This window comes from Cannabis sativa, chromosome X (assembly GCF_029168945.1).
Source record: "Cannabis sativa cultivar Pink pepper isolate KNU-18-1 chromosome X, ASM2916894v1, whole genome shotgun sequence".
Classification (NCBI taxonomy): domain Eukaryota; kingdom Viridiplantae; phylum Streptophyta; class Magnoliopsida; order Rosales; family Cannabaceae; genus Cannabis; species Cannabis sativa.
Window position 1 is genome coordinate 76,890,876 of NC_083610.1, and position 26,002 is coordinate 76,916,877.

Here is a 26,002-nt window from a genome sequence, read left to right on the forward strand (position 1 = left end):
TTATGTTTATCTATTTCTATATATGATTAGAAATATATGTGGTAGTTGTGCATATATGTCGCATCAAATTTCAGTAGCCTAAATCCTCAATTTTAGTTGTATCAATCAATAAAGCGAATTTAGTGAATTTTGTTAGTACATTAATTTATTCGGTTTTATATTTTGTTTGTGCTTTTGTAAACCAAAAAAGACAAACGAGATTGTAAGGCAAAGACAAATCTTATATCAATCTCTAAATATTTAGACTAATCTTAAAAGAAAATATATTTATATATTTTTAAAGAAAGAAAACTTTTTATTCAAACAATCACCAACCAAAACACACTGCCAAAGCAGCTATCCCAACACCTTACATGTTTTCGATTCTAGCAATTACTTTGAGATCTTTCTTGCTAAAATGATTTCATATTACAACTCTTAATTCTAGGCTTTGAGAGAAAATTTAATTTGATCACTAATAACCTTAGCGAACCACAAATAGACTGATGAAGTAAATAGTAGCAGCCACTGCGTACTACGTTGAAAACCCAACCCATGAGTCCTTCGTACTACGTTGAAAACCCAATCCATGAGTCCTTCGGTACACCAATCCTTCCAAATCGAAAACACCATAGGCCAATCGAAATGACCAAGCCAACCAAGAACCTCCTGAATGATCATTTTGGAGAAGGTGCATTAATTCAAATAATAAATCAGCATGAGACTCATGTACAAACTGGACAATTAAGAGAATCCGATTGCAAGCCAACATGCAGCCAAGTAAATCACGAGTAAGTAAATTACCGTTCAACGATTGGCAAACAATGAATCTATGTTTTGGGAGCGTGAGTGTATGTCAAACAGCTTAATGAAAAGCCACCTTCTCATGTGGGATAAGAGAAAAGTTAAATTTCAAAGAGAATGCAGCAGTAAAATGATCAGCTCGAATGAGACTGATACAGGGCAATTCCATTTATAGAAATTAGAGAGATTACAAAGATGAGGATGATACAATCTCAACCTTACACGTGGAGTAAATTGTTACAATCATTACATAGAGAATAAATCGAAAGATTCTATTCTAACGAAAATAAAGGACAACTGTAATGATTGCTTCTGGATTGGAAAAGTTCCAACAACCTGGGAGTACACCTCATTGCAAAAATGACAAAAGTACCTTGCATATTTTTACTCTGTAACACCACCCCTCAAGCGAGAGGGTGATGAAGTCATTCCGAGCTTATCAACAAGAAACTGGAATCTGGAGTGTGAAAGCCCTTTTGTCAAACAGTCTGCAATCTGATCATGTGATGGTATGTATCTAATCTCCAATTGCTTCTGAAGTACTTTGTCTCTGATAAAGTGCACATCAAGTTCGATGAGCTTGGTTCTAGCATGGTAAACGGGATTGGCAGCAAGAGCGTTAGCACTCATATTATCACACCATATTATAGGGGCTGCTGGAAGCTTGAATTCCATTTCCTTGAGTAATTCTTGAAGCCATGTAAGTTCTGCAGCCAATTGAGCTAATGCTCTATACTCCGATTCGGTACTCGAACATGCAACAACTGTTTGCTTCTTGGAAGACCATGATATCAGAGAGTCTCCAAGAAAAACATAGTAACAAGCAATAGATCTTCGGTCGTCAGGGCAACAAGCCCAATCAGCATCAGAAAAACCCGTGAGTGTGAGTCTGTCGCTAGGTGTTATATGGATTCCATGTTGCAGGGTTCCTTTAAGATATCGTAGTACACATTTTGTGACATTCCAATGAACACTGGTAGGACACTTGAGAAACTGACTAAGCTTGTTGACCACAAAGGAAATGTCGGGTCTGGTGTGGCTTAAATATTGTAGTGCACCTATGACACTTCTGTAGTGAGAGGGATCGACCATTGGTTCACCATCATGAATGGACATAGGTTTGCCTGCTGTCATAGGTGTTGGACTTGGCTTTAGGTTGACGATATTCACTCTTTGTAGAAGTTCAGATACATATTTTTCCTGTGACAAATACAACCCCGTATCATCTCGAAAAACCTCAATGCCTAGGAAGTAATGTAGCCCCCTAGATCCTTTAGTGAAAAGGTCTTGTTTAGCCGTGATATGAAGCTTTCTAACTCCCTTGATTTGCTCCATGTCACGATAATATCATCGACATAAATCAAGACCATAATGACATACTCAGAATGTTTCAGCATAAAGAATGAAGAGGGAGCCTTCGAGTTCACGAATTGCCACTACAATAGTGTGTTTTTCAGTTGCTCATACCAGACCCTAGGGGCTTGTTTCAAGCCGTAGATAGATTTCTGCAATTTGCAGACATAATGTGGCTTGTTTGGGTCTTCAAATCCTTGAGGTTGTACCATATATACATCTTCATCCAATGTACCATTTAAGAAGGCGTTATTAATGTCTAATTGCCTTATGTCCCAATTGTGTGCAACTACAATAGTCAAGACAACACGAACTGTGGATTATTTGATGACGGGACTGAAAGTCTCACCAAAATCTACCCCAGGCCTTTGATGAAATCCTTTAGCCACCAACCGTGCCTTAAGCCTCTGAAGTACCCCATTTGCATCAAATTTTTCCGTGTAAACCCACTTATTTCCAAAAACATTTAAGTGAGGTGAAGGATGCACAAGCACCCATGTTCTCTTGCGTCGTAACGCTGCCATTTCAGTGTTCATAGCAGAATTCCACCCCTCATGGTGGAGTGCCTCTTGAACAGTAAGAGGTACACCAGGTGTAGGAGGAGATGAAGCAGCCTGTGACACAAGGACCCGTGGCTTGAAAATGCCTGCTTTGCCACAGGTAATCATAGGGTGTTAAGAGATGAGAGGAGCAGGTTGTGTCACGGGTGATATATCTCGAGGAGGTGGATGTTGAATGGGTGAAGTTGCATGATCAGGTGGCTGATGTGTAGTAGTGACAGGGCTAGCAGTAGCTGAACTAGGTGATTCTTGGGAAAACAAATCTAAAGTATGAAATGGTACAGCAAAGATAGGTCAACCATGATCAAAAGAGGGTGTTACCTGATCTTGTGAGAAAGAATCCTGGGAAGGTTATGCTGCATGGGACTGAGATGACATTGTATTGAATGGTAAATCAATCCACGAGTGAGGGATAGAGAGTGTCACTTCTTTTTCTGGCTGATAATTATTAAAAAAACCGTGTTGACAAGGAAACTCTTTTTCATTAAAAATGACATGTCTTGAGATATATATGACCATGCGAGCTGAGACACTTGTAACCTTTATGAACATCACTATACCCTAAGTTTACACACTTAGTGGAGTGATACTGAAATTTATGAGTTTGTTAAGTTCGAAGGCAGGGAAAACAAGCTGAACTGAATACCCTCAACAACTTATAATCATGTTGTTTGAGTACAAAACCTCATAGGAGTTTTGTGATTAAGAACAGAGGTTGGAAGTCTATTAATTAAATAGACAGCAGTCTGAAATGCATGAGACCAATATTTTTGAGGCATTGCTGCATGTGTAAGGAGTGTAAGTCCTGTTTCAACAATGTGGTGATGTTTTCGTTCGGCTCGACCATTTTGAGCTAAAGTATTTGGGCAGGAATGGTCAAACAATATGCCATTTTGTGCTACTATACTTGAAAAAGCCTGATATTCCCCACGTGAATCACTTCTCAGTGTTTTTATTTTCCTCCCAAATTGAGTTTCTACCATAGCTTTGAACTAAATAAATGCTTGCAATGCAGCTGATTTATTTTTAAGAAGGTATAGCCATGTATACCTGCTATGGTCATCGAGGAAGTGTATATAGTATATGAAATTAGTGTGTGATGTTATGGGGCAGGCCCCCATAAATCAGTGTGCACTAAGTCAAGTAAACTAGTAGCTTTAGACAAAGAATTCTGAAAAGGTAGTGCATGCGATTTACCATATTGACAAGCACCACAAAAGTGTTGAGTTTCATTCAAAGGAAATTTTACATTTGACATTCTAAGGACTTGATTTAAAACATTAACAGATGGATGTCCTAGACGCCTATGCCAAATGTCTTTTAGGGAATGATGATTAACATGAGTAACGGGTGGCTTGTTAACAGCAACAGCAGAAAAAGGGCAGTGAACTTGTGTGGCTTTGGTGATGAGTTGAGTTGATACAATTCATCTTTAAGAGTCCCTTGCAGAACCACTTTCCCGATGCTTTGATCCTTAACACAACAAAAATCAGAGAAAAATTCAATTGAGACATTATTGTCAGCTGTCAGTTTTGAAACACTAATAAGATTTTTGGATATGCTAGGTACATGCAACATATTATTCAACAGTAGGGAGTTTGAAGTGTTTGTTGGAATATAACCTGTACCAATGTGTGAAATAGGTAGTTGGCTGCCATCACCAATTGTGATTAACTCCTTACCCTCATATTCGGTCTTGGTTTGCAGCTTGTTAGCATCAGCTGTTAGGTGTTTACTTGCACCACTGTCAGCATACCATGAGTCGTCATTGAGCATCTCAGGTGTTGCTACAAGAGCAGATAAATGCTTGTCTTGGTTTCCTGCAGTATTTGGCTGGTTTCCCATGTAGCTTTCGTCATGGGACCAGTGTCCATACTTGCCGCACACCTGGCAAGTTGGTTTGGGACCAGTGCTTCTACCCCCTTGACCTCTTCCTCTATACCTACCTCCTCTTGTGTAACCAGTGTTTTGTTGTCCTCGACCATGATTTCGACCTGTGTTGAACCTCCTCTGTCCTCCCGTATTGGATGACCACTCGATCCAAGTTTCTGGGCAAAATTTGCAGAGGCATTTCCTACCAACTTGCTACTTGATGAGAGAACATTAAGCCTCTCAAGTCGACTATTGAAGCTTAACAACATACTTTGCAGTTGCTTCCAAGTGGTATTGGCCTGAGACTCAATCAGGACAACAATGGATAAATACTCTGCATCTAAACCAGATAAAATGTTAGAAATAAGATGTCTCTCAGGGTAAGGTTCACCTGCAAGAGCTAAGGAGTCAGCCCACATCCTTTTCATCTTTAGATAATCTGCCATGGATTGAGATCCCTTAATAAATTGATACCATTAAAAGTCCATGGACATAAAATCACTGCACCTTATCTTAGTGGGAGGATTTTAAAATTCCAATTCGTTATTATTTGGATGACACTAGTGATAACCTACTATGATATGTGCAAGAAATGAACTTTAAAAATAAAGTAAAAGAAAAGTTACTCTAACCATTCATATAGATAGCAATAATTTATCAGAATAATGAGCATAAGATAGGAAAATTTCCAATGTCTATTCAAAAGATTTAAGCACATTTCCTGGTCCTTATGAAATATTTTATGGTATCTCTATTGATTACTTAATCTAAAGCAAATATTTTACATTATTGTTAATACTAGAATGCTATGTTGATGGCTTAGTCAAGAAGAAATTTATATTTTTAGATTAAGATAAAATGTCACAACAAGATATCCCTAAGTATCAATAGTAAGAGGTTAAATGCACACTTGTGTATGCATTAAACCAGACTCCTACTGTTGAGTGGGAGCCATCAAAGATGTAATCAAATAAAGAATATTTGGAGACAATCAACAAAGAGTCTCTGAAAGTGACCTATATGTTAGATGATAGGGGTGTATATATAGAATCTTTATATCTACATTCACTTAGAACTTAATATCAGAGATGATGGTTACTCTAAGGGTGAAGGAATTATTCTTGAAGGGTGTAAAAACCCATCTATAATAATTTAGTTCCACCAGTGAAGCTAAACAACTGAGTTTCTTTTGAAAGACACTAGAAAGTTATTCAAATTGAAGAAAGTTCTTGATTGTTTTATCTCTATTCCATTTTAGATAGAATTAGAGATGTGTCTTCCATAAATCCAGATGCACTTATCAAACAGTAAAGAATTTTAGTATCTTTAGAGGAGTAATACATATAAGGAAAATAATATTGCATAATATTCTATGAACACAAATGAAGTAATGATGGAGAAAGCTATTGCTTATCACAGCCTTACAGTTTTCGTTATTTGGGTATAGTGAAACACACTATACTTGATACGGATATCAAGACAATGGATTTATTGAAATACACTTCTAGTTTTATGTTAGTGCAAGTGAGAATTTGTTGGGATTTTATGCCCTAAATAAAATCTATTTCAATATAATCTTATTTGCTATCAATAGAAGATTAGAAGTCATTTAAGTTAACATGTTATTTTCATGATTATAGTTTAATGTACAAAATGATAAATCCAGAACATATAGTTATTCACAATTACAATGATATTATTAGAGTGGAAGGTAAGTGTGATTATATGCTTCAAAGTTTATGTCCCATGATTCATCAGTGCACTAGATTTACACTGATGTGATAATCAATGATAAAGTTTACTGACACCTTGGATAAGTGTTATGTCCTTTATAGGATATTAGTAACGTATGCTAGTATCGGATGTATGGAGTATACATTAGACTGGACCGATATTAAACTTGGATAAGATATCATAAACTTACCGTTATATCTTTCTAAGTCAATATCACTTAGTTGATTTTAGATCAATAGATCTTAATCCTGAGATAGTTAGGTTCGATCTCAACTGTGTTATTTATGTTCCTTGAGTTGTTCTTTAAAGCTGACCAATTAGATCGACCAAATACTTATATCTTGGGAACATGGTAGTAAAATTGAGTGGGAGCACTAATCATAGATACAGAATCTATAACTTCTATATTGACATAGAAGTGAAATGATAATTTTATTTGAGCTTGGCTTAATAGAGATAAATGAAAGAGCTCTTATTTTGGTAATAATTTTAGTTTACTGAAATATCATTTATAGGAAGCTAAGTATTTTAAGGATAAAATAATACATTGAGGCATAGAACGGTAAATTTATCCGTGCTCGATGTAAATTATTTATGGAGGATATTTGATTATTTGGATTATAACAATAGATAATTAATAGTGTATCTATATCTTAGAATATGTAGGGTGTTTTATATAATTAAGAGTGCAATTCTAAATCTATAGTGGACTCAGGAGAAATGAATAAGTTAGGGAAAATCTATTTATTGGAAGCTTGATTATATAGGCCCATGGTTCCCACACTCGTTGAGATAATATTGGCTTGTGGACTCAGTTAATTATTTTTAATTAACTAATTAGAATTCTAAATTAGACTATGTCTTATTTATGAATTTTCACTAAAGAAGGGCTTAATTGAGAAGAAAAAAGGTTTTAGGGTTTATTTGTTAATTAAGAGACTTTGTAAGGTCTAATTAATAAATAAGTTAAATGAAAATTTTATTTGATAATTAATTGTAATTATTAAATAAATAGATTTGATATTTAAATGTTTAAAATTAAAATATTTTATTTGTGAAAGAAAAAGATGAATCATTAAATAAATGGCAAAATTGAAATTTAATGGAGTCCACTAAGTGGCCGGCCACTTAAGTGAATTTTAAGCCATTTTTTATCTTTTTTTACACCATATAATTTAGACATAACCCTAGATAAAAGCCTATAAATATAACATGACAGAATCATAACCTGATAACTGTTCATAAGTCTATGATCTGTTAGAAAATAGAAAAGAGAGACTCCTCTCTAATTTTCAAGTTCTCTTCTTCTCTCTCTAAATTTCGTCCCTATAGTGATAATAGTACCTTGCCCACTCATATCAAGTCAGTACCCAATCATAGTGTGGAAGATTGTAAAGAATTCCAACACTTGAAGGAGATTCAGGTTCACCTCTTGTTATTACTCAGCGACAGAAAGGAATAGGGGTTAGAGATTTAAACGGAAAGAGTCATATTATTCCACTACCACCAATTAAGGTTTTCTACAACTTTATATGTGTTTAATTTATTATTTTAGAAAATTCATATTTAGGGTGTTAGATTAATAGAATATAATCATACTTGTTAGTATATCTAGATTCTGGTAAAATAACTTCCAACACAAGGTAGTGTCGCGACCCACCTGTTTTAAATGACGAAAATTAGGGTTTTAACCCTACTGAGAGGCTATATAGTGAACCCTCTTGACACGTTTTAAACCAACAATCATTAGAGACGAAAATTGAAGTAGAAAGTAGCTATTGAGACTTTTATCAATATTTTTCAGCGAGTTCTTTTCTTCTACTTCTTTCTTATGTTCTTAATTAATTGTTGTGAGTTATTTACAATGATTATGAGTAGCTATACTTTTTATTAGGTTATTAATGGAGATTGTTTGACACTTTATTTTGGTTTTAATATGATTTAGTTCTTCCCCAATTTTCTATGTGTATCTATTTCATTCGTATTTAGTTACTTTTAATTGCTTGATCACCAATTAAATATTTTATGGTTTCAATGCTAAATCTGGGAAGTAAGTATTGATTATGCTATAGTGAAATAGACACAAATTTTGATATAGCATGAGAGTACCTATAAGGTTTGTGTAGCATTTAAGATTTTTATGCTTAATGCCACCTATTTGTTAAATTTATCACGAGAGTAGAAAGTTAGCATGTAGATTGAGATTTATAAGTCCTAGTTCGAATATAAGTTTCTTTAGTAAATCCAATATCACATGAAAATCAAAATTTGAGAATAAAATTATATTAAACCAAATAAAGTATATTCAATCAAAATTAATCACCTTATGCTTTAATCATCATTAATTTTACCTTAATTATTTGTTTTCTTTATTTTTTTAGCAGATATAAAATATCTTTTCTTATTTTTAATGTCACCAAATAAAATAAGAAATTTAATTGTTTGGTAATTAATTATAGTCCTTCTGGGATCGACCTCACTCTTGTGAGTCTATTACTTGTGAACGATACGTATACTTACGTGCTGAAAAGTTCACAAAAAGTATACTTAGTTTTTATTTTTGATTAAGTATATTTTTTGATTTTTTTTTTTGAATGTTATTCAATAAATATCATCATTTTCAATTGAAATATATTTAATTTAAGAGCTATCACAAAAGAAAAATCTTTGACCATCAACTTTGTCAGGAAGATTTTCTACACAGGCCACATTAGTATGATATTGTTTGCTTTGGGCTTAAGTTCTCACAGTTTTATTTTTGGTACTTTTCCAAAATGCCTCATACTAATGGAGTTGTTGGAACATGTATTAAAGGAAACTCGTGCCTATTATTTTGATGTAGGACAGATTGATACCCCAACACTCCTCTCCTCAAACCAAGGACTACATACTCGTGACCTCCCCTCCAGCGAAACCACATTGTGCTGTCGCTATCACTAACGAAAAATCATGTTCTAACCATAAACTATTTCAGGAAGATTTTCAACACAGGCCCTAAACACCAATCTCCATCTTGTACCGCGTCATAATCATCAACGGGACACGCTTCCTGATTACCGCAATATCAGGTAGACTTTCAATACAAGACACCATATAAATAGAGAAATTTTCATGGTATACTAACTTTCGCCATTTTTTTACAAAAATACTGCCAGGCGGTATTTTTTACTTTTTTACTGTATTTTTTTATAAGTTTCGTACTGCAGTATACTGTGTTAAGTTTTCACTGGTATTCTACTGGTGTTTTACTGGTGTTCTACTGTTGTTTTGAGTTGTTCTGCTTTATGTTTTACTGGTGTTTTATAAAAACACAGTATTTTTGAAAAGATTTTCGTGTGACAGTATTTTTGTAAAAGTTAATCCCAATTATAGTATTTTTGTAAGTTTCCCTATAAATATCACTTGTTGGGTCCTGTTTTTCTACTATATTGGGCCGCTACCTCACTTTAATTCTCACATTAATATAATATTTTTGAGCACTTTCCTAAAAATCTACATACTAAGAGAATTAGTAGAGCATATATAAGATAACTTTTGCCTACTCTTCTTATATGGGACTTAAATTAATATCCTAACAATAATTAAACAAAATTTTACATGTCATCATGTCAATTTGTACATAGTTATATATGTCAATACTCAAACTCAATCTCAATTGACTTTTCTTTTACCTTACCAAAGTCGATGATGTTATTTAGTTTTATCTTACTTTCTTCTTCTTCTTAATCTTCTTTATCTTTCTTTCTAGGGAATTTGAGTTTTAGACTTGCTAGGACTAGTTTGGGACAGTTATATTATAAAAAATTAGTTGTAATTGTACTGTGAGAAAAAAGTAGATGCAACATGAACTGTAAAGAGAAATTGCACTAAATATTTAATAAATTATATATTTGTTGTGAATTGTTAAGATTCTATTTATAATGATAATTATATTATAAATTAATTTATTACAATTACAAATATATAAAAATTATAGAATTTTTATTTTTGTATCATTATTTATTAGTTTTTCTTCCAAAATATAAATTTTTATGCATTTGTATTTTCAAATTATTTTTTGTCACATTTAAGAAAAAAAAATATAAGTATAAAAGAAACCCTAATCTGTTATAAAAAAAATAGAAAACATCTAATTTATCTAATTTATGTGGTTTGATAACATAAGAAATTATATATCCAATAAATATAAATATTTTTTTAAATAAAATAAAAAAATCAAAGATTTAAATGTTATTGACTTATTATAATATAATTTATTTTAAATACTTTTATTTTTAAATAAGTAAATATATTTTAGTACAAATAATTTTTTTTTAGAATTTTTTAATCAAAGTCCATAACCATAACAACCCTTTTTAAAATTTAAGTTTTATCAGCTTTAGTTTTCAAGTTTTTAAGTGTAGTTTCTTTATAAATTTTTTTAAAAATTAATTTTTTGCAATTTAGTAAATATAGTTATAGCACAACTATTTTTTTTTTTTTTTTAAAAAAAAAAAATAAACAAACTGAGTCACCACTACAACTTTTGTCAAATTAAAATGGCACTATAAATATACTTTTGTAAATAATATTACTAATAGATATTAGTAGTGCATAATATATTTTGTAGGTGATACTTTATGATTAGTTAGCAATATTTTTTTTATATTTTATTTTTTAAAATTATATAAGATTTGATACTTAATTACATCACTAACGATATGATACTAAAGATGATATTCGACATTGATAATATATTTTAACAATTTTTTTTTTCTTTTTTAGTAAACTATAGCTAAAATATTATGGCATCATTATGTTCCTTATTTTTTTTATATATTTTAATTAAAATCAGTATATAAATATAATTTTGTCAAAGTTGTAAAGTCTGACTACATTCTTGGCTTTTAGTTATAGTTAGGTCCCAAGGTGTATGATTCATATATATGTATAAATCGGCTACTCAGTCTTAGTGCCCCAACTTTAAGTCTACTTTGTCTTCCCTGTTACTATAATGACCCTGTTAAAAGAATAATGTACAAATTCTTTCAATTAATTTGTCGGCAAATAGTACTGTATGTCTCACAATTTATTGGATAGATTTAAGGTTGGTCCCTCTCTATAGACTATAGCTATACTAATAATAAATAATGATCATATAAGCAACATTGCTTGATCTTGCCTTGTTTACGTTCCTTTCCAATAATAATAAAAGTATATGTTAGCATTTACTTGGCCATTTCCTAACCTTTTCAACTATATTCCTCCTTTCTAATTACAATTAATTTGTACGGTACAAACATATGAGTGAGTAGTACCACCCCACCTATTAACCTATATATATATACATATATATATATATATATATATGGAAGAGGTTTGATAGTTACATTTTTATTCAGAATCGCTCATTACATTTTTTAAGCCATTGGATTATTATTAAATGGTTGTGATTAATTTGGAAATTAAATAAAAATAAATAATAAATAACTTGTAACCTGAAAGTGACCTAATCATTTATTTCCTTATAAAACTTTAATTAAGATTAATTATATTTTAAAATTAAATTAATTATAATTATTAATTAATTTTTTGCAATTTATTACTATATAAAGATCTTTTAGCAATTTATATTTTTATACTTAAATTATTTAAAATTTTATAGCAAAACTTTTTATAATTTAAAATTATACACATATAATTTCATAATTTAAATTTTATTATACTTGTAATCTTAATTTTAAAATTATTACACTTAATTATTTAATTTTTTTATTTAAATATTTAAAAAGTAAAAAATGAAATAAGTTGAAGGATTTTTTAGAAAAAAAAGGCTGCACTTGTTATCGATTGATTAGCTTGAGGCCTCATACTTAATTCATATAATTGTAACAAAATAATTAAATATCATTTAAAAATAATTAATTATTTGAAAATTTATTATAAGAAGAGAATTTTCATTTGTGTCAAAAGAAGTTTAATTTTTGTAAAAAAAAATAAATTTTATTGTAAATATTATAATTAAATGACTTAATTATTAAAATAATTCAAGTAAGGATTTAAATATAAATATTAATTGCTAAAAGAGGTCTTGTTAAATATTTAATTAATTATTTTAAGAAAATAGTTAATTATAATTAAATAATTCTAAAAAAGGAATGTCTACTATTTAATTAATTATTTTAAGAAAATAGTTAATTATAATTAATTAAATCTAAAAAAGGAAAGTCTACCTATTAGTAACCTGCTATTACAGGTTAAAAAAAAAATGTAACCATACGGTTACAATAAAAATGTAACCATTGAATAGTCACCCATATATATATATATATATATACATACTAAGTATTAGTAACATGCTAGTTATAAATATAGTTAGATTATAATTTTATTTTCCAATTTGATTTTTTAAAATTAATTGTCAAAATATTTACACAATTAATATAACACAAATAATGATAAAGTATATTATCTATAAATATAGAGTATTGTCGGTTCCCAAACTCCTCATTCATTTTGTAAAAAACTTCATTTAAAAAAGGTAAAGAAAGATCTTAGAAGCCTGATTACCTACAGAAACTAGTTGGTTTTCTTTTGTAGATTCAAAAATTGTGTGAAATTAAAGTTCAATAAATCAATAGCATCATTTTTTTCATAGTACATATATGTTTTCAATCATATATATTCATATCATTCATAAAAAAAAATCTAACAATATTCACATAATTAATCTAATATTCATCAATTTATAATTTGTATTTAATTTTAAAGGAGAGTATACCTAAACTATATATATAAATACACTGAAAGTAGACGAGATAGGAGTTTAGTTTGAGTCTATTATATATTAATAATATCAAAATTCTTAATTAGACCTTAATTAACTGTTTTTACGTGCTAACTAATTATTAATGATTTGTCTTAAGTTTGATTATAATTAAGCTTTTTCTTAACTTTTCTCATCGTTAAAAAATTTCTTCTATATTATTAAAATTGTTTGATTTAAAATTTGTTTAATTATATAAATTATATTCTTGAATTTTTATTAGTAAAATTAAATAATAATTCTTAAATTAAATAATCTTAATTCGAAATTTATTTTAATGATTTAAAAAATTTAAAGAAGATAATTTAATTATGATAGATGAGAAGCCTTTAGAGAATTGTGGGTTGGGATTTCTTTGTTTCTATGTTGAGAGGGTTATTACAAGCCGGCACCGACTAATAATAATTATAAATAAATACACAATGAGAATATGTATTATCATTATTGTAGGTTGATTTGAAGACACACATATATACATAATATTCTTTTTCTTCTGTATATATATATATATGGGACACGATTTTGTTCGGTGATATATTTTTACGGAATGTATTCCGTAGTATATTAGATGGGTCTGAAGGTACGAGTGTCAGACTACGTTACTATTTTTTAGTCTTAATTATTTCTACATCAATTTCAACTCTCAAATCAAATTAATCACTCATCTAACGGCTGTCGTACATCACGGAATACTGTGAATAAAATCATATCTATATATATATATATCTTTCTATCCCATATTTCCCACGAATTGTTCTTGAACGATCTATTAAAAACATTCTACGACTAAAAAAAAAGTTCGTTGATTTTATTTTTATTATAATATTTGTTAGAAAGACGACAAAAAAATGTTCCAAAGACCAAAAAGAAAAAGATAGGGATATTATTGTTTAGATTAGAAGAACCAAAATAAATAAAATGTATAACGATGGAAAGAAATAAAAGAAACCAAATTAATTAGGATAGGAAAAGGTTACAGCTGGTTATCAATAATACTGTTGTAAATTGTGGTCCAGGCCAAACAGTTCCTTAATTAATTGCCGTCTCTGTTCTAAAATCTAATTAAACATCTATATATTAATTCATTTTCATTTTTATTTTCTCAAACTAAATAACCACTGATTAGATTCACCAACAACAAGGTCTAATTTGGGTCACGCGATTTCAAGATAAAGCATTCTGTTATAAATATAAATCAAAATAATAATAGACACCATGCTCTTTTTTGTGAAAGAGAAAAGAAAAAAAGGTTACCAGCTTAATCCTAATTATTAATATTTTTATTCTCAAATGGACTGCCGCCATGGATTTTCTTTCCAATTTTCAAATTTCCATCCTTATTTAAAAGTGAAATGCTAAAATAAATTGCTTTAAGAGTCCAAATAATTTAATAAGCAATATAAGAAGTTGCTAATTAATAACTCATTATTACTAATGTTACTTAGGTCAATCATATTTAACTTTTTTTTAAAAAAAAAATTAAATCATATTTAAATTTAATTTACTTTGTCTTGACTACTAGTAGCTAGCCTAACCCTTTTTGTTAAAGTAAAAATTTAAAATATAGGAATATTATCATAATATTAAAATTTTTGATTACATTAAGTCTAATTAATTATAGAATAAATACTATTTTAGACCCTATATTTTTTAAAAGTTACCAATTTGATCATCTATTTTGTTAAATAAAAAAATGAACCTTGTATTTTCTAAAATTGTACAAATAGGACCCTGAACTAATTTTTTTTATCAAAATAATACTTTATAATAATTCGATCTAGAGATGTTATGACAAAACTAGTTATATTTTCTGTATCTGTTCGTGTTAAAAATTGTTTTAAAATTGGTTATATCAAAAAATAAAATTGTTGAAAATTAAGTTCAGGATCCTATTTTTATCATTTTGGAAAATAAAGAATCCAATTTATAATTTTACAAAACAGATGGTCAAATTAGTAACTTTTACAAAATACAGGGTCCAAAATATTATTTACCCTTTATTATATTCAAACTCAATATTTAGTTTCACTCACATAATATTTCAAAAATGGTTAATATTATTTTAGTTACTAATTAATTTATTCTTAGTTATCCAATTATTTTATATATACTATTAATTATAAAATATACTCACATTATAAATTGTGATATTAAATTTTAGTAGATCATATATAGTGATCTCCAAGCTCACTACTTATATTTATTCATTTAGAAATATCAAAATGAAACACCAACATCTTGGAAGATCTATACTTCATAGTATTTTTGCCCACTAAACTTTTAATACTATATGATTTTACTCCCTAAAATATATGACTTATTAAAAAATTTTCCTTAAATATAATAGTTACATAATCATGCATTATCCATTCTATTAGGTTTCCTATCTTTTTCTAAAAATTAAAAATATATATAGAAAAAATCATCAAAAAACTTGATAAGAGTATTAAATTAATAAAAAAATATATTAATTTTACTTAAGAAACTTAAATTATTTCAAAAAATATATATATATTTTCAAACATTATTTTATTTATAAACACATATTTTAAAATATTAAACTAAAATTATTGAAAACCCAATAAATAATTTAAATAAACTATGATTTTGTAAAGAAAAAATCAAGCTTATTTATATTTACAAACTCATATCATAAAAAATAAAATAAAAAATTAGAAATTAAATTATGAAGTTACTTTTTAAAAAAGTAAAATAAAAATTACACTAAATTTTTTTTATGTTTATTTAAACAAGTTTAAATTTTTGGAAAAAAAAAATAAACATAAATTTGTTCCCATAACAATTAGTTATGCAAAAATTGAATTTCAAACTACTTTTTTCTAGATCTAAATAGATTTTTTTTATATATAAAAATTAATAATTTTTAAATTACTTAATTAGTTTTACTAATTTTTTTTATTTTCTTAATCATTTAAAATGATTTTTTTAAGATCTAAATTAATTTTTTAACATTTACTAAAAATAAAATGTTGAATCTTTCTTATTTTATTTTGAGTGGTATGATTTGATAGTTATCAAAATTTAAGAATAAAATTGTTAATTTACAAAAACATGTCAATATTTAAATATAAAAGTAAGAAAAGATTTCAACATAAGTAGCAAAATCAAGTAGCATCAAAAATTCTAAAGTAAAATTACTAATTATTCTAATTACTAATTTTTTTCTCTTTTATTTTGCAAATCTACACATGTTAGTGAGATTTGCATATATCAATAGTTGGAAGTTGACAATCTCAATCGTTTATTTTTTTTAGTACAATTCATGTGGTTCCATATATATATATATATATATATATGGGTGACTATTCCATGGTTACATTTTTATTGTAACCATATGGTTACATTTTTTTTGACCTGTAATAGCAGGTTACTAATAGGTAGACTTTCCTTTTTTAGAATTAATTAATTATAATTAACTATTTTCTTAAAATAATTAATTATAATTAACTATTTTCTTAAAATAATTAATTAAATAGTAGACATTCTTTTTTTAGAATTAATTAATTATAATTAACTATTTTCTTAAAATAATTAATTAAATATTCAACAAGACCTCTTTTAGCAATTAATATTTATATTTAAATCCTTACTTGAATTATTTTAATAATTAAGCCATTTAATTATAACATTTACAATAAAATTTATTTATTTTACAAAAATTAAACTTCTTTTGACACAAATTAAAATTCTCTTCTTATAATAAATTTTCAAATAATTAATTATTTTTAAATTATATTTAATTATTTTGTTACAATTATATGAACTAAGTATGATGCTTCAAGCTAATCAATCGATAACAAGTGCAACCATTTTTTTTTCTAAAAAATCCTTCAACTTATTTCATTTTTTACTTTTTAAATATTTAAATAAAAAAATTAAATAATTAAGTGTAATAATTTAAAATTAAGATTACAAGTATAATAAAATTTAAATTATGAAATTATATGTGTATAATTTTAAATTATAAAAAGTTTTGCTATAAAATTTTAAATAATTTAAGTATAAAAAAATAAATTGCTAAAAGATCCTTATATAGTAATAAATTGCAAAAAATTAATTAATAATTATAATTAATTTAATTTTAAAATATAATTAATTTTAATTAAAGTTTTATAAGGAAATAAATGATTAGGTTACTTTCAGGTTACAAGTTATTTATTATTTATTTTTATTTAATTTCCAAATTAATCACAACCATTTAATAGTAATCCAATGGTTTAAAAAAATGTAACCATCATGGTTACAATTAAAATGTAACCATTGAAACCTCTTCCATATATATATATATTAACATTGTTTCCACATATATTCATGTGGTTGATTATTGGGGATTTTAATAATTATCTTTTCAATAACGATAAAATATGGGGTAGCCTCCTTGATCAGGTTTCCATGACCTTTTTTGCAAATTTTGCTATGCCCTCTCCCTTATGTTGCTAACAAATATATTTGGACTAATAAAACGGTGAGAGAACAGTTAGACTGGGTTGTGGTTTCTGAATCCTGGTGTGACCTCTATTCAGATAATAGTCTCCATCACTTAGGTTTTTATGGTTCAGATCATCGTGCCTTAAAGCTTGTTTTAACCAATACCAATCCTAATCCTCTCAACTTTATTAATAAAAGGTTTAGATTTGAAAATAATTGGCTTGAGGACCCTTGTTTTTACACCTTGGTGGATACTACTTGGAAAGAGTGTAATACCCATTCCTCTTCAGGTAGCCATTTTCATAGTTTCCTTGCTAAGCAAAATTGCTGCATTTCCTCTCTTAGGGTTGGAATAAAAACAGTAACCACCTTTTTCAGGCTAGAATCCAACATCTTATTCATGACATTAATAGTATCCAAAATAAAGATGTTCTCACTTAGGATGATAACTATAGACTCATTCAGTTACAATTTATGTTAGATGCAATGCTTTATCAGGAGGAAATATATTGGAAACAAAGGGCTAGAGTTAGATGGCTTAATGTGGGGGATAAGAATGTAATTTTTTTTTTCATGAGTATGCCACTTCTCAAAAAAAGTCCAATCATATTAAGTACCTTAAGACTGAAGATGGAACTGTTGTCAACACCCAAGATGGTATTGCTGATTGGATAACTTTCTATTTTTCTGACCTTTTCTCCTCCCAAGGCAGTGATATTGAAGCTGCTGCTTCAATTTTTGCTTCTTTGGGACCTGTGCTTGAGGACCAAGAAATTGAGTTTCTTGCTCAGGATTTCACTGCCGATGAGGTGAGAAAAGCTGTTTTCCAGCTTTTAGGGGAGAAGGTTGTAGGTTTAGATGGTCTTAATGTGTTTCTCTATCAAAAAAATTGGTCTGTTTTAGGTGATGAATTCACCAATGCTATCCTTGATTGCCTTAATAGGGGTGCAGATTTTACTGATATTAATTCTATCCTTATTGTTCTAATTCCTAAAAAGCAGCATGCCAATATGTTAAAAGATGTTAGGCCCATTAGCCTTTGCACTACTCTTTACAAAGTCATATTCAAAATTCTTGCCAATAGGCTTAAGCTGGTTCTGGGAAAGATTATCTCCCATTGTCAAAGTGCTTTTGTTTCGGGTCATGTCATTCATGATAACATTCTTATAGCTAATGAGCCGGTGCATGCTATCACTAATAGGAAAGTAGGTAAGCAGGGGTGGGTTGCCCTTAAGCTCAACATTGCTAAAGGTTTGGGTTGAATGGGATTTCCTACGGCATCTTATGTTCCATTATAACTTTCCTGTCCACTTTGTCTCCCTTATTTTTAAATGCCTGACCACTGCTTCTATCTCTTTCTCTGTTAATGGTCATGTCAGTGGAACCATCCGGCCCACTTATGGCCTTAGGCAAGGTGATCCATTGTCCCACTATCTTTTCATTCTTTGTTCTGAGGGCCTTTCTACAATTCTTAGGAATTATTAGGGGAGGGGACTTCTTTGGGGCATTTTTATCTCTAGAATTGCTCCACCCATATCTCACCTTCTCTTTGCCAATGATAGCCTTTTGTTTTGTTTAGCTAATCAACATTCTTGTGAGGCCTTGCATCATACGCTTACTACTTACTCAAAAGCCTCAGGACAAATGATAAATTTTTCCACGTCTTCTATTTTGTTCTCTCTGAATACTCATACTGAAGTTAGAGATCTATTATTTCATACCTTTCATCTTGAAAATAGGCATTTCATTACTAAGTATCTGGGTTGCCTCAATGTCTTTCTCGTGTGACATACCCTGCTTTCACCTTTCTTAAAGATAAAATTGCCACCATAATTCAAACCTGGAATCATAAATAGTTTTCAAGGGCGGGTAAGGAAACACTTGTTAAAGGTGTCCTTCAAGCTATTCCCTCATATGCTATGGCCTATTTTCATATTCCCACCAAGATTTGTAAAGAAATTGAATCCCTGATTTCTAAATTCTGGTGGGGATCCTCCAATGAATCTTGTAAAGTCCATTGGAAAAACTGGCAAAGTGTTTGTCAATCTAAGTTTGTGGGAGGATTGGGCTTTCAATCTTTAACTCATTTTAATTAGGCCATGTTTGCTAAGAAAGCTTGGAGAGTTCTTAAAAACCTCGATTCTTTATTGAGTCTTACCCTTAAAGCTCGTTATTTTCTTAATTTCTCCATCCTTGAGGCTGTTTCTGGTCATAGGCCCTCTTTCTCTTAGAGGAGTAATTTGGAAAGTGGGAAATGGTATGGATATTAATACTTTAGAGGATCATTGGCTTCCTGGCTTTCAATTCAAATCGTATTCCTCTTCTTCCCCTCCTGATTCTAGCTTATATTTTTTCATTTCCCCTTCTGGTGATTGGGATCTGGGTAAGCTCCATAGCTATTTTGATAGCGCACTCATTGAGGAAATCCTTTGTGTCCCAATTTCTGGACAGAATTGTAAGGATAATTTGATTTGGGGTCCTGACCCTACAGGGAATTTCAATGTCAAAACTACTTACTATTTAGCTCTTAAATCTAGGGATATGCCCATTGTTTCCTCACATGATGCCTGTAAGTGTTTCTGGTCTAAAATCTGGTCTTCTGGTGCACCCCCAAAGGTTAAACACTTGATCTGGCGAGCTCTCTCCCATTCAATACATGTTGCCTCTTCTCTATCTTTTTGTCATATCATTCCCTCTCTGATTTGTCCCATTTGTCAAAACGGACACTGTGAAACATGCTATCCTTGAATGTAGTCATGCTAAAAAAGCCTAGAAACACTCCATGTTTTTCAGTTATTATAATACACATAAAGATAGTGACATGCATATGTTTATTGCTAGTGCTTTTGACTTCTATGATAAATATAATTTGGCTCTACTATTCTGCTTCATCTAGGCAATATAGAATCAACGTAATAATATATTTCATAATAAAATGGGATTTTCTCTCACGCAACTTTTTGATTATGCTGCCAATTATCTGTATGAATATGTTAATGCTCATTGTGGACAATTTAAATTGTCAGCACACATGAAAAATATGAGTAACCAGGTATCTCGGCTTCTTCTCGGGCGATGGATAGTCCATACTGACGCAACTATTAATTTTGTTTTCAAGAGGCACAGTTATGGAGTTATGGCTGGGGATGATGGTGATCATCTAAAGGCATGATTTGTAACTCCTTGTACAGGTGTGATTCCTCCTGAAGTGATAGAGGGTAAAGCGATCCTAGTAGCTATATCTTGGATTCAAGCAGTCAAGTTGCCGATTTCGATTATTGCTCCAGATTGCAAAAATGTGGTGAATAAGATTAATAGCTCTTATTGTAATAATTCTGTTCTTAGTGATGTTATTAATTGTATTAACAACTTATTGTTGTTCAATCCTAACTTGTTTATAGTTCATGTACTACGGGATAGCAATACGTTAGCTCATTATCATGCTAAAGCAAGCTTAGGATTAGACAATGAGTATATCTGGAATGGTTCTTTACCTTCCATATTGGCCTGATTATTTTGTATCTAAACTCTGTATCTGCTTCTTTATTGAAAGTTCTCTAGTTCTTTTTCAAAAAAAAAAAAAAAGTTGTTTGCATACTGTTGTGTTTAGTATCTTTCTTGGTATCATACTCCTATTGATGTAATTAAATACTAGTCTCATATAGCTTAAAAGAAAACTTTTAGAAAATATCATTAATTAATCTTAAATTGCTACCTATAAAAAATGTTAAACACCACTAATATCCAATAATAATGCTCTAAATTTATTTGTTCTAACATGGAAAGTCACATCTCCCTCAATTTATTGAAAAGCAATATTTGAGGTCGGCTCAATGAATTGAATTTTCAGTTGTGTTGCTCACTTAACAATACCAATAATAAAAAGAAAGTTGACAAAAAAAGGAAGCCTACGTATATTTCAAATGAAAAGTGAAAATTAAATTACAGTGTGGTTAATTTTAAGAGAATATTGACTCTTAAATGTATAATGAGTAATGAGCTGCTTTCATCAACAACAATAATAATTTTGACTAGTAAAGATTGATCAACAACTTTGTAATGTAATCATACTAATTCAAGTCTTAAATATCACTTTTAAGTTGTCAATTATGAACAGTTGCACTAGTCATGTGGTTAATTTTTATTAACATTAAGGCACTTAATTATGTTTAAGAGGGAAGAAAATCCTTTGTAGGAATTTTCACAAGATATCCTTGACCCTACATGTTATTTTTTCCCAAAAATAAAGTTGATTTCTTGGAAGCCACTCTAGGAGGCCATGAAATTATAAACATATGTATACTCCCCTATATATATACACACACAGATGGAGTATATTGAAACATAAATTCTTCTTCCTTCACAGACAAGCCAATCTTTTTTTTTTTTTTTGTAATATATATAAATATTCCTATTTCTATGACACTTCCATTTTGTTTATATGTTCAACCATATTTTTCCTAACATATTTGTCTCCTTCTACTCTCTCTCTCTCTCGAGTTGTTTTCTGATTTATAGTTTCATAGCCCAGAAAGATAGCAGTAATGGCAGAAATTGCCAATTACAGAATAAGCAATGAGTTTGGTTGTGGTTTCATGAGTGGAATTTTCAACCGTTGGAGCCACTGGTCCAAAAAATCCCCTGCTGTTCATTCACTAACAAGCTCTGAAAACCCCAACAAGCCCAACAATCATGGCTCCCACAAAAATAGAAGCACCACCTCGCCAGAGCCCACCATTGAAGCTGTGATGAAACTACACCAAAAACCCACTAGGAATTCAGTTTCACAGAGGAAAATTCAAGGGAGGAGAATCTCAGACGCTGCAAGAAGCTCAACTTCTTCCTCCAAATCTAATGGTTCAGGGGAAGAGAGAAAGCTGAGAATAAGAGAGTCCACACCCAATAATTCTCTCCAACTCGCTCGAGTTAACGATACCAAAGCTCTGTCCAAAACAAGTACCACCAATATTAATATTAATGGTGGGATGGTGTTGGGACATAACAATTTGGGTAACTTGAAGCAACCGTTGAGTAATAATACCACTACTCCTCCAACCTGTTCGTCTAGAAGTACTATTTTGGCACTTTCTAAAAGCCTTCAAGTTCATCAAGAGATGAGCTATGCAACTAGCAAAAATGGCTATGGAAACATTGTGAGGAACAACAGTGATGAGTTTCGAGGGATTTCGAATAATAAGTTGGAGCCTGAAGCGTTGAAGAGAATGGGAAATGAGGCATACAAGGAAGGAAGATTTAAAGATGCTTTGGCTTTGTATAATCGAGCCATTGCTTTGGACTCCAGTAAGGCAGCTTATCACAGCAACAAAAGTGCTGCTTTGATTGGTTTGGGACGACTTATTGAAGCAATTTGTGAATGTAACGAAGCCATTAGAATTGACCCTTCTTATCACAGAGCTCATCATCGTTTGGGAACATTGTATCTCAGGTATATATATATATATATAATATATATATATATATATTATTATTCATATTTCTTTGTGTCTATTTTCTGTGTTTTGAAACTGTGTCAAACTAAAATTCGTTTCAGGTTGGGACAGGCAGAGAAAGCTTTGTATTACTACAAACAATCTGGGCCTTATACTAACACAAAAGACACGTACAAAGCTGAAGCTCTTGAAAGATGTCTACTGAGTTGTGACGAAGCTCGTAAACTCCAAAACTGGAATACTTTGTTGACAGAGACCCAATTTGCAATATCCTCTGGTGCCAATTCAGCTCCACTGGTTGGCCTCAACTCTTTTTCAAATTTTAATACCATGTCTTGTTTAACAAGATTACAATCTAACGTTAATTTGTGCTTTGTTTGTTCAAGTTGTTTACTTTACAAGCAGAGGCTCTGTTTAGGCTTTTAAGACATGAAGAGGCATACGCCATATACCAAAAGGGAGCCAATTTCAGCATTGATGTTTGCACCAACTTCTTTGGCATGCCTTCTAGTGCTTACCGGTTAATGATTGGATCCCAAGTTTACTTGGCTTCTGGCAGGTTGGGTTTGACACAATTACTATCAATAATGTTGTGATTAACCTTCATAATAAGAATGAAACGAATTCTGAAATTGAAAAAAGGGACTCTTTTGCAGTGCTATGCCACATAATAAGATATTACATTGTTTTCACAAGTGTAATGAGTACATTACCAATATAACTAACAATTTTCCATTTCTAATTAAGGATATTTCTAAAGGGGGCATTCAATATACATGCTATCTATTTTTGATGAAACCACAATCAGATTGGGGTCCCTGCCATTTGATTCCATTTAAAGCTTATCTCCACCATTAGCAAACTTCAACAAAGCACTCCACTTCTTTTTAATTAAAAAAAAAATGGGGGAGAGGGGGTAAGCAAGAGACAATTCCAAATTAAGAACGTAATGATTATGCTTTAGATTAAAAATTAGTATATATAAAAGTAACATCCAGCCCCACTTGATCAATTTCAATTTATTCCAACCCCACTTGATCTAATAATCTAAGTGAAGTTTTAACTCTTTCGGGTTCTTCTTCCTTTCTGTATAACAATCAGATCAGCTAGTTTTCACAATTGAAAATGATAAAAAAAAAAAAAATGCTTGTATAATGGTATATGTATTTTGTCTTGTTTTGAAAAACAGGTTTGATGATGCTGTAGTGGCAGCTGAAGAAGCAGCAAAACTTGATCCAAATAACAAGGAGATCATGACATCAGTAAAGAGAGCCAAAGCGGTTTCATCGGCACGATCAACGGGTAATCTTCTGTTCAAGGCGGAAAAGTACTCCCATGCCTGTGTTGTATACAGTCAAGGACTAGAACAAGATCCGTACAACTCTGTTTTACTATGCAACCGGGCAGCTTGTCGCGCTAAGCTCATCCAATTCGAAAAGGCCATTGAAGACTGCACTGCAGCTCTTGTTGTACAGCCTTCTTATAGCAAGGCCAGGCTACGTAGAGCCGACTCTAATGCCAAGGTAATGCAAACCAAGCCAACCCACATATGCTTTCTCTCTCTCTCTTAACTCTTAATATTTGAAAGGAAAAATCAAGCACTGATTGGAGCACCAGCTGGAAAAAAAGAAAAAAATAAAAATGTGTAAAAAAAAGTATTAAGTTAAGTTACCCTAAGGAAGTAACTGGCTACCTTCTAGTTACTCTAACTTTATTACTTAAAACTGTTTTTTAAGTTTTCTCATAAAAATTATATCTTTGTAAATTTTGCCAAAAAACACTATAAAAAATGAAAATTCCCCGTAATAAAATATCTTTCTAAAGGAAAACAATTATATATATTTTTTTTTTATTTTTTATTATATAATTGTTAAAATTTAAAATATAACATGTTTATAAAATAAATAGATTTTTTAAAAAAACTTTATATATGTGTGAAATATGGTATTTTTGTAAAATAAAAATGCCTATGACTGATTGGTAAGATTGTATGATTAATTAGTTGGAGAGGTGGGAAGCTGCAATTCAAGATTACGAATTTCTTATAAGAGAGATGCCAGGGAATGAAGAAGTTGGGCGAGCTTTGTTTGAGGCTAAAATCCAACTCGAAAGACAACATGGTGAAGACATTAAGGACATGAAGTTGGGATCCAACTTGGTTTCAATCTCCAGCACTGAACGTTTCAGACACATAGTAACTTCACCTGGTTATTAATTATTCTTCTTATTCATATGATTTGTATACATACATAGAATAATAGGAAAGAGAGAGAGTAGAGACTAATGAGTGGTTTTCTTTTTTTTTTTTTTTGAATAACGTGACGACAGGAATGTGTGTAGTGTTGTTTTGTAACAAAGCAAAACAAAAAAGAGTGTTTCAAGCATTGGAACAAGTGTGCAAGAGATTCCCATCAGTGAATTTCCTCAAGGTAGAAGTGGAGGACTACCCTTACTTGGTCAAAACAGAAGGAGTAACCACCATTCCAACCTTTAAGATATACAAAAATGGTTCCAGGGTTCAGGAAATTCCAGGCAACAACCATGAACTATTAGAGAACTCAGTCAAATGGTACAGCAGTACTACTTGAACACTCACACTCACACACACTTTTTTAATATACAGAAAAATCCTCAAATTTTTGAACACCCCATAGGTTATTAATTATTTTTACTGATGTGGCTTTGCAACTATTTCGTTAATTGATTGTATATTTCTTTTTTAATTTACAAAATATGATTGTATGCAGTCTTCAACAATAAATTTTCCAACTGTTAAGAGTGAAATTCGTTTCAGTTTAATTCGATTATTTTGACAAGGGGTGTAGGACAAGTGTAATACTAAGTATTGTCACCTTCTTATGAAGAAAAAAAATGGGTTTTTTTTTTTTATTATTTTTTTTTATTTTTACACTTTAAATTAGTTTTTTTTTTTTCTGTATTTTTCAGGAAATTTCACATCGAAGTCCGTATATGAATTAATGGAACAACCTAAATTG

At 30.4% G+C, this 26,002-nt stretch overlaps 1 protein-coding gene across 2 annotated transcripts; it reads left to right on the forward strand.

Annotated features, from left to right (window-relative positions):
* The first annotated feature begins 21,802 nt into the window (after nt 1–21,802).
* Nucleotides 21,803–25,790, forward strand: LOC115698158 (inactive TPR repeat-containing thioredoxin TTL3). 2 transcript variants are annotated; one of them, XM_061105326.1, is made up of 6 exons: nt 21,803–23,002; nt 23,108–23,303; nt 23,393–23,565; nt 24,196–24,529; nt 25,009–25,200; nt 25,335–25,790. In XM_061105326.1, exons 1-6 carry the CDS (start codon nt 22,101–22,103, stop codon nt 25,344–25,346), a joined length of 1,809 nt encoding a protein of 602 aa, XP_060961309.1. In that variant the 5' UTR covers nt 21,803–22,100; the 3' UTR covers nt 25,347–25,790. The 2 variants fall into 2 exon arrangements, with proteins under 2 accessions (XP_060961309.1, XP_030481199.2); XM_030625339.2 differs by having other exon boundaries at nt 21,811–23,002; nt 25,009–25,213.
* The last annotated feature ends 212 nt before the right edge of the window (nt 25,791–26,002 follow it).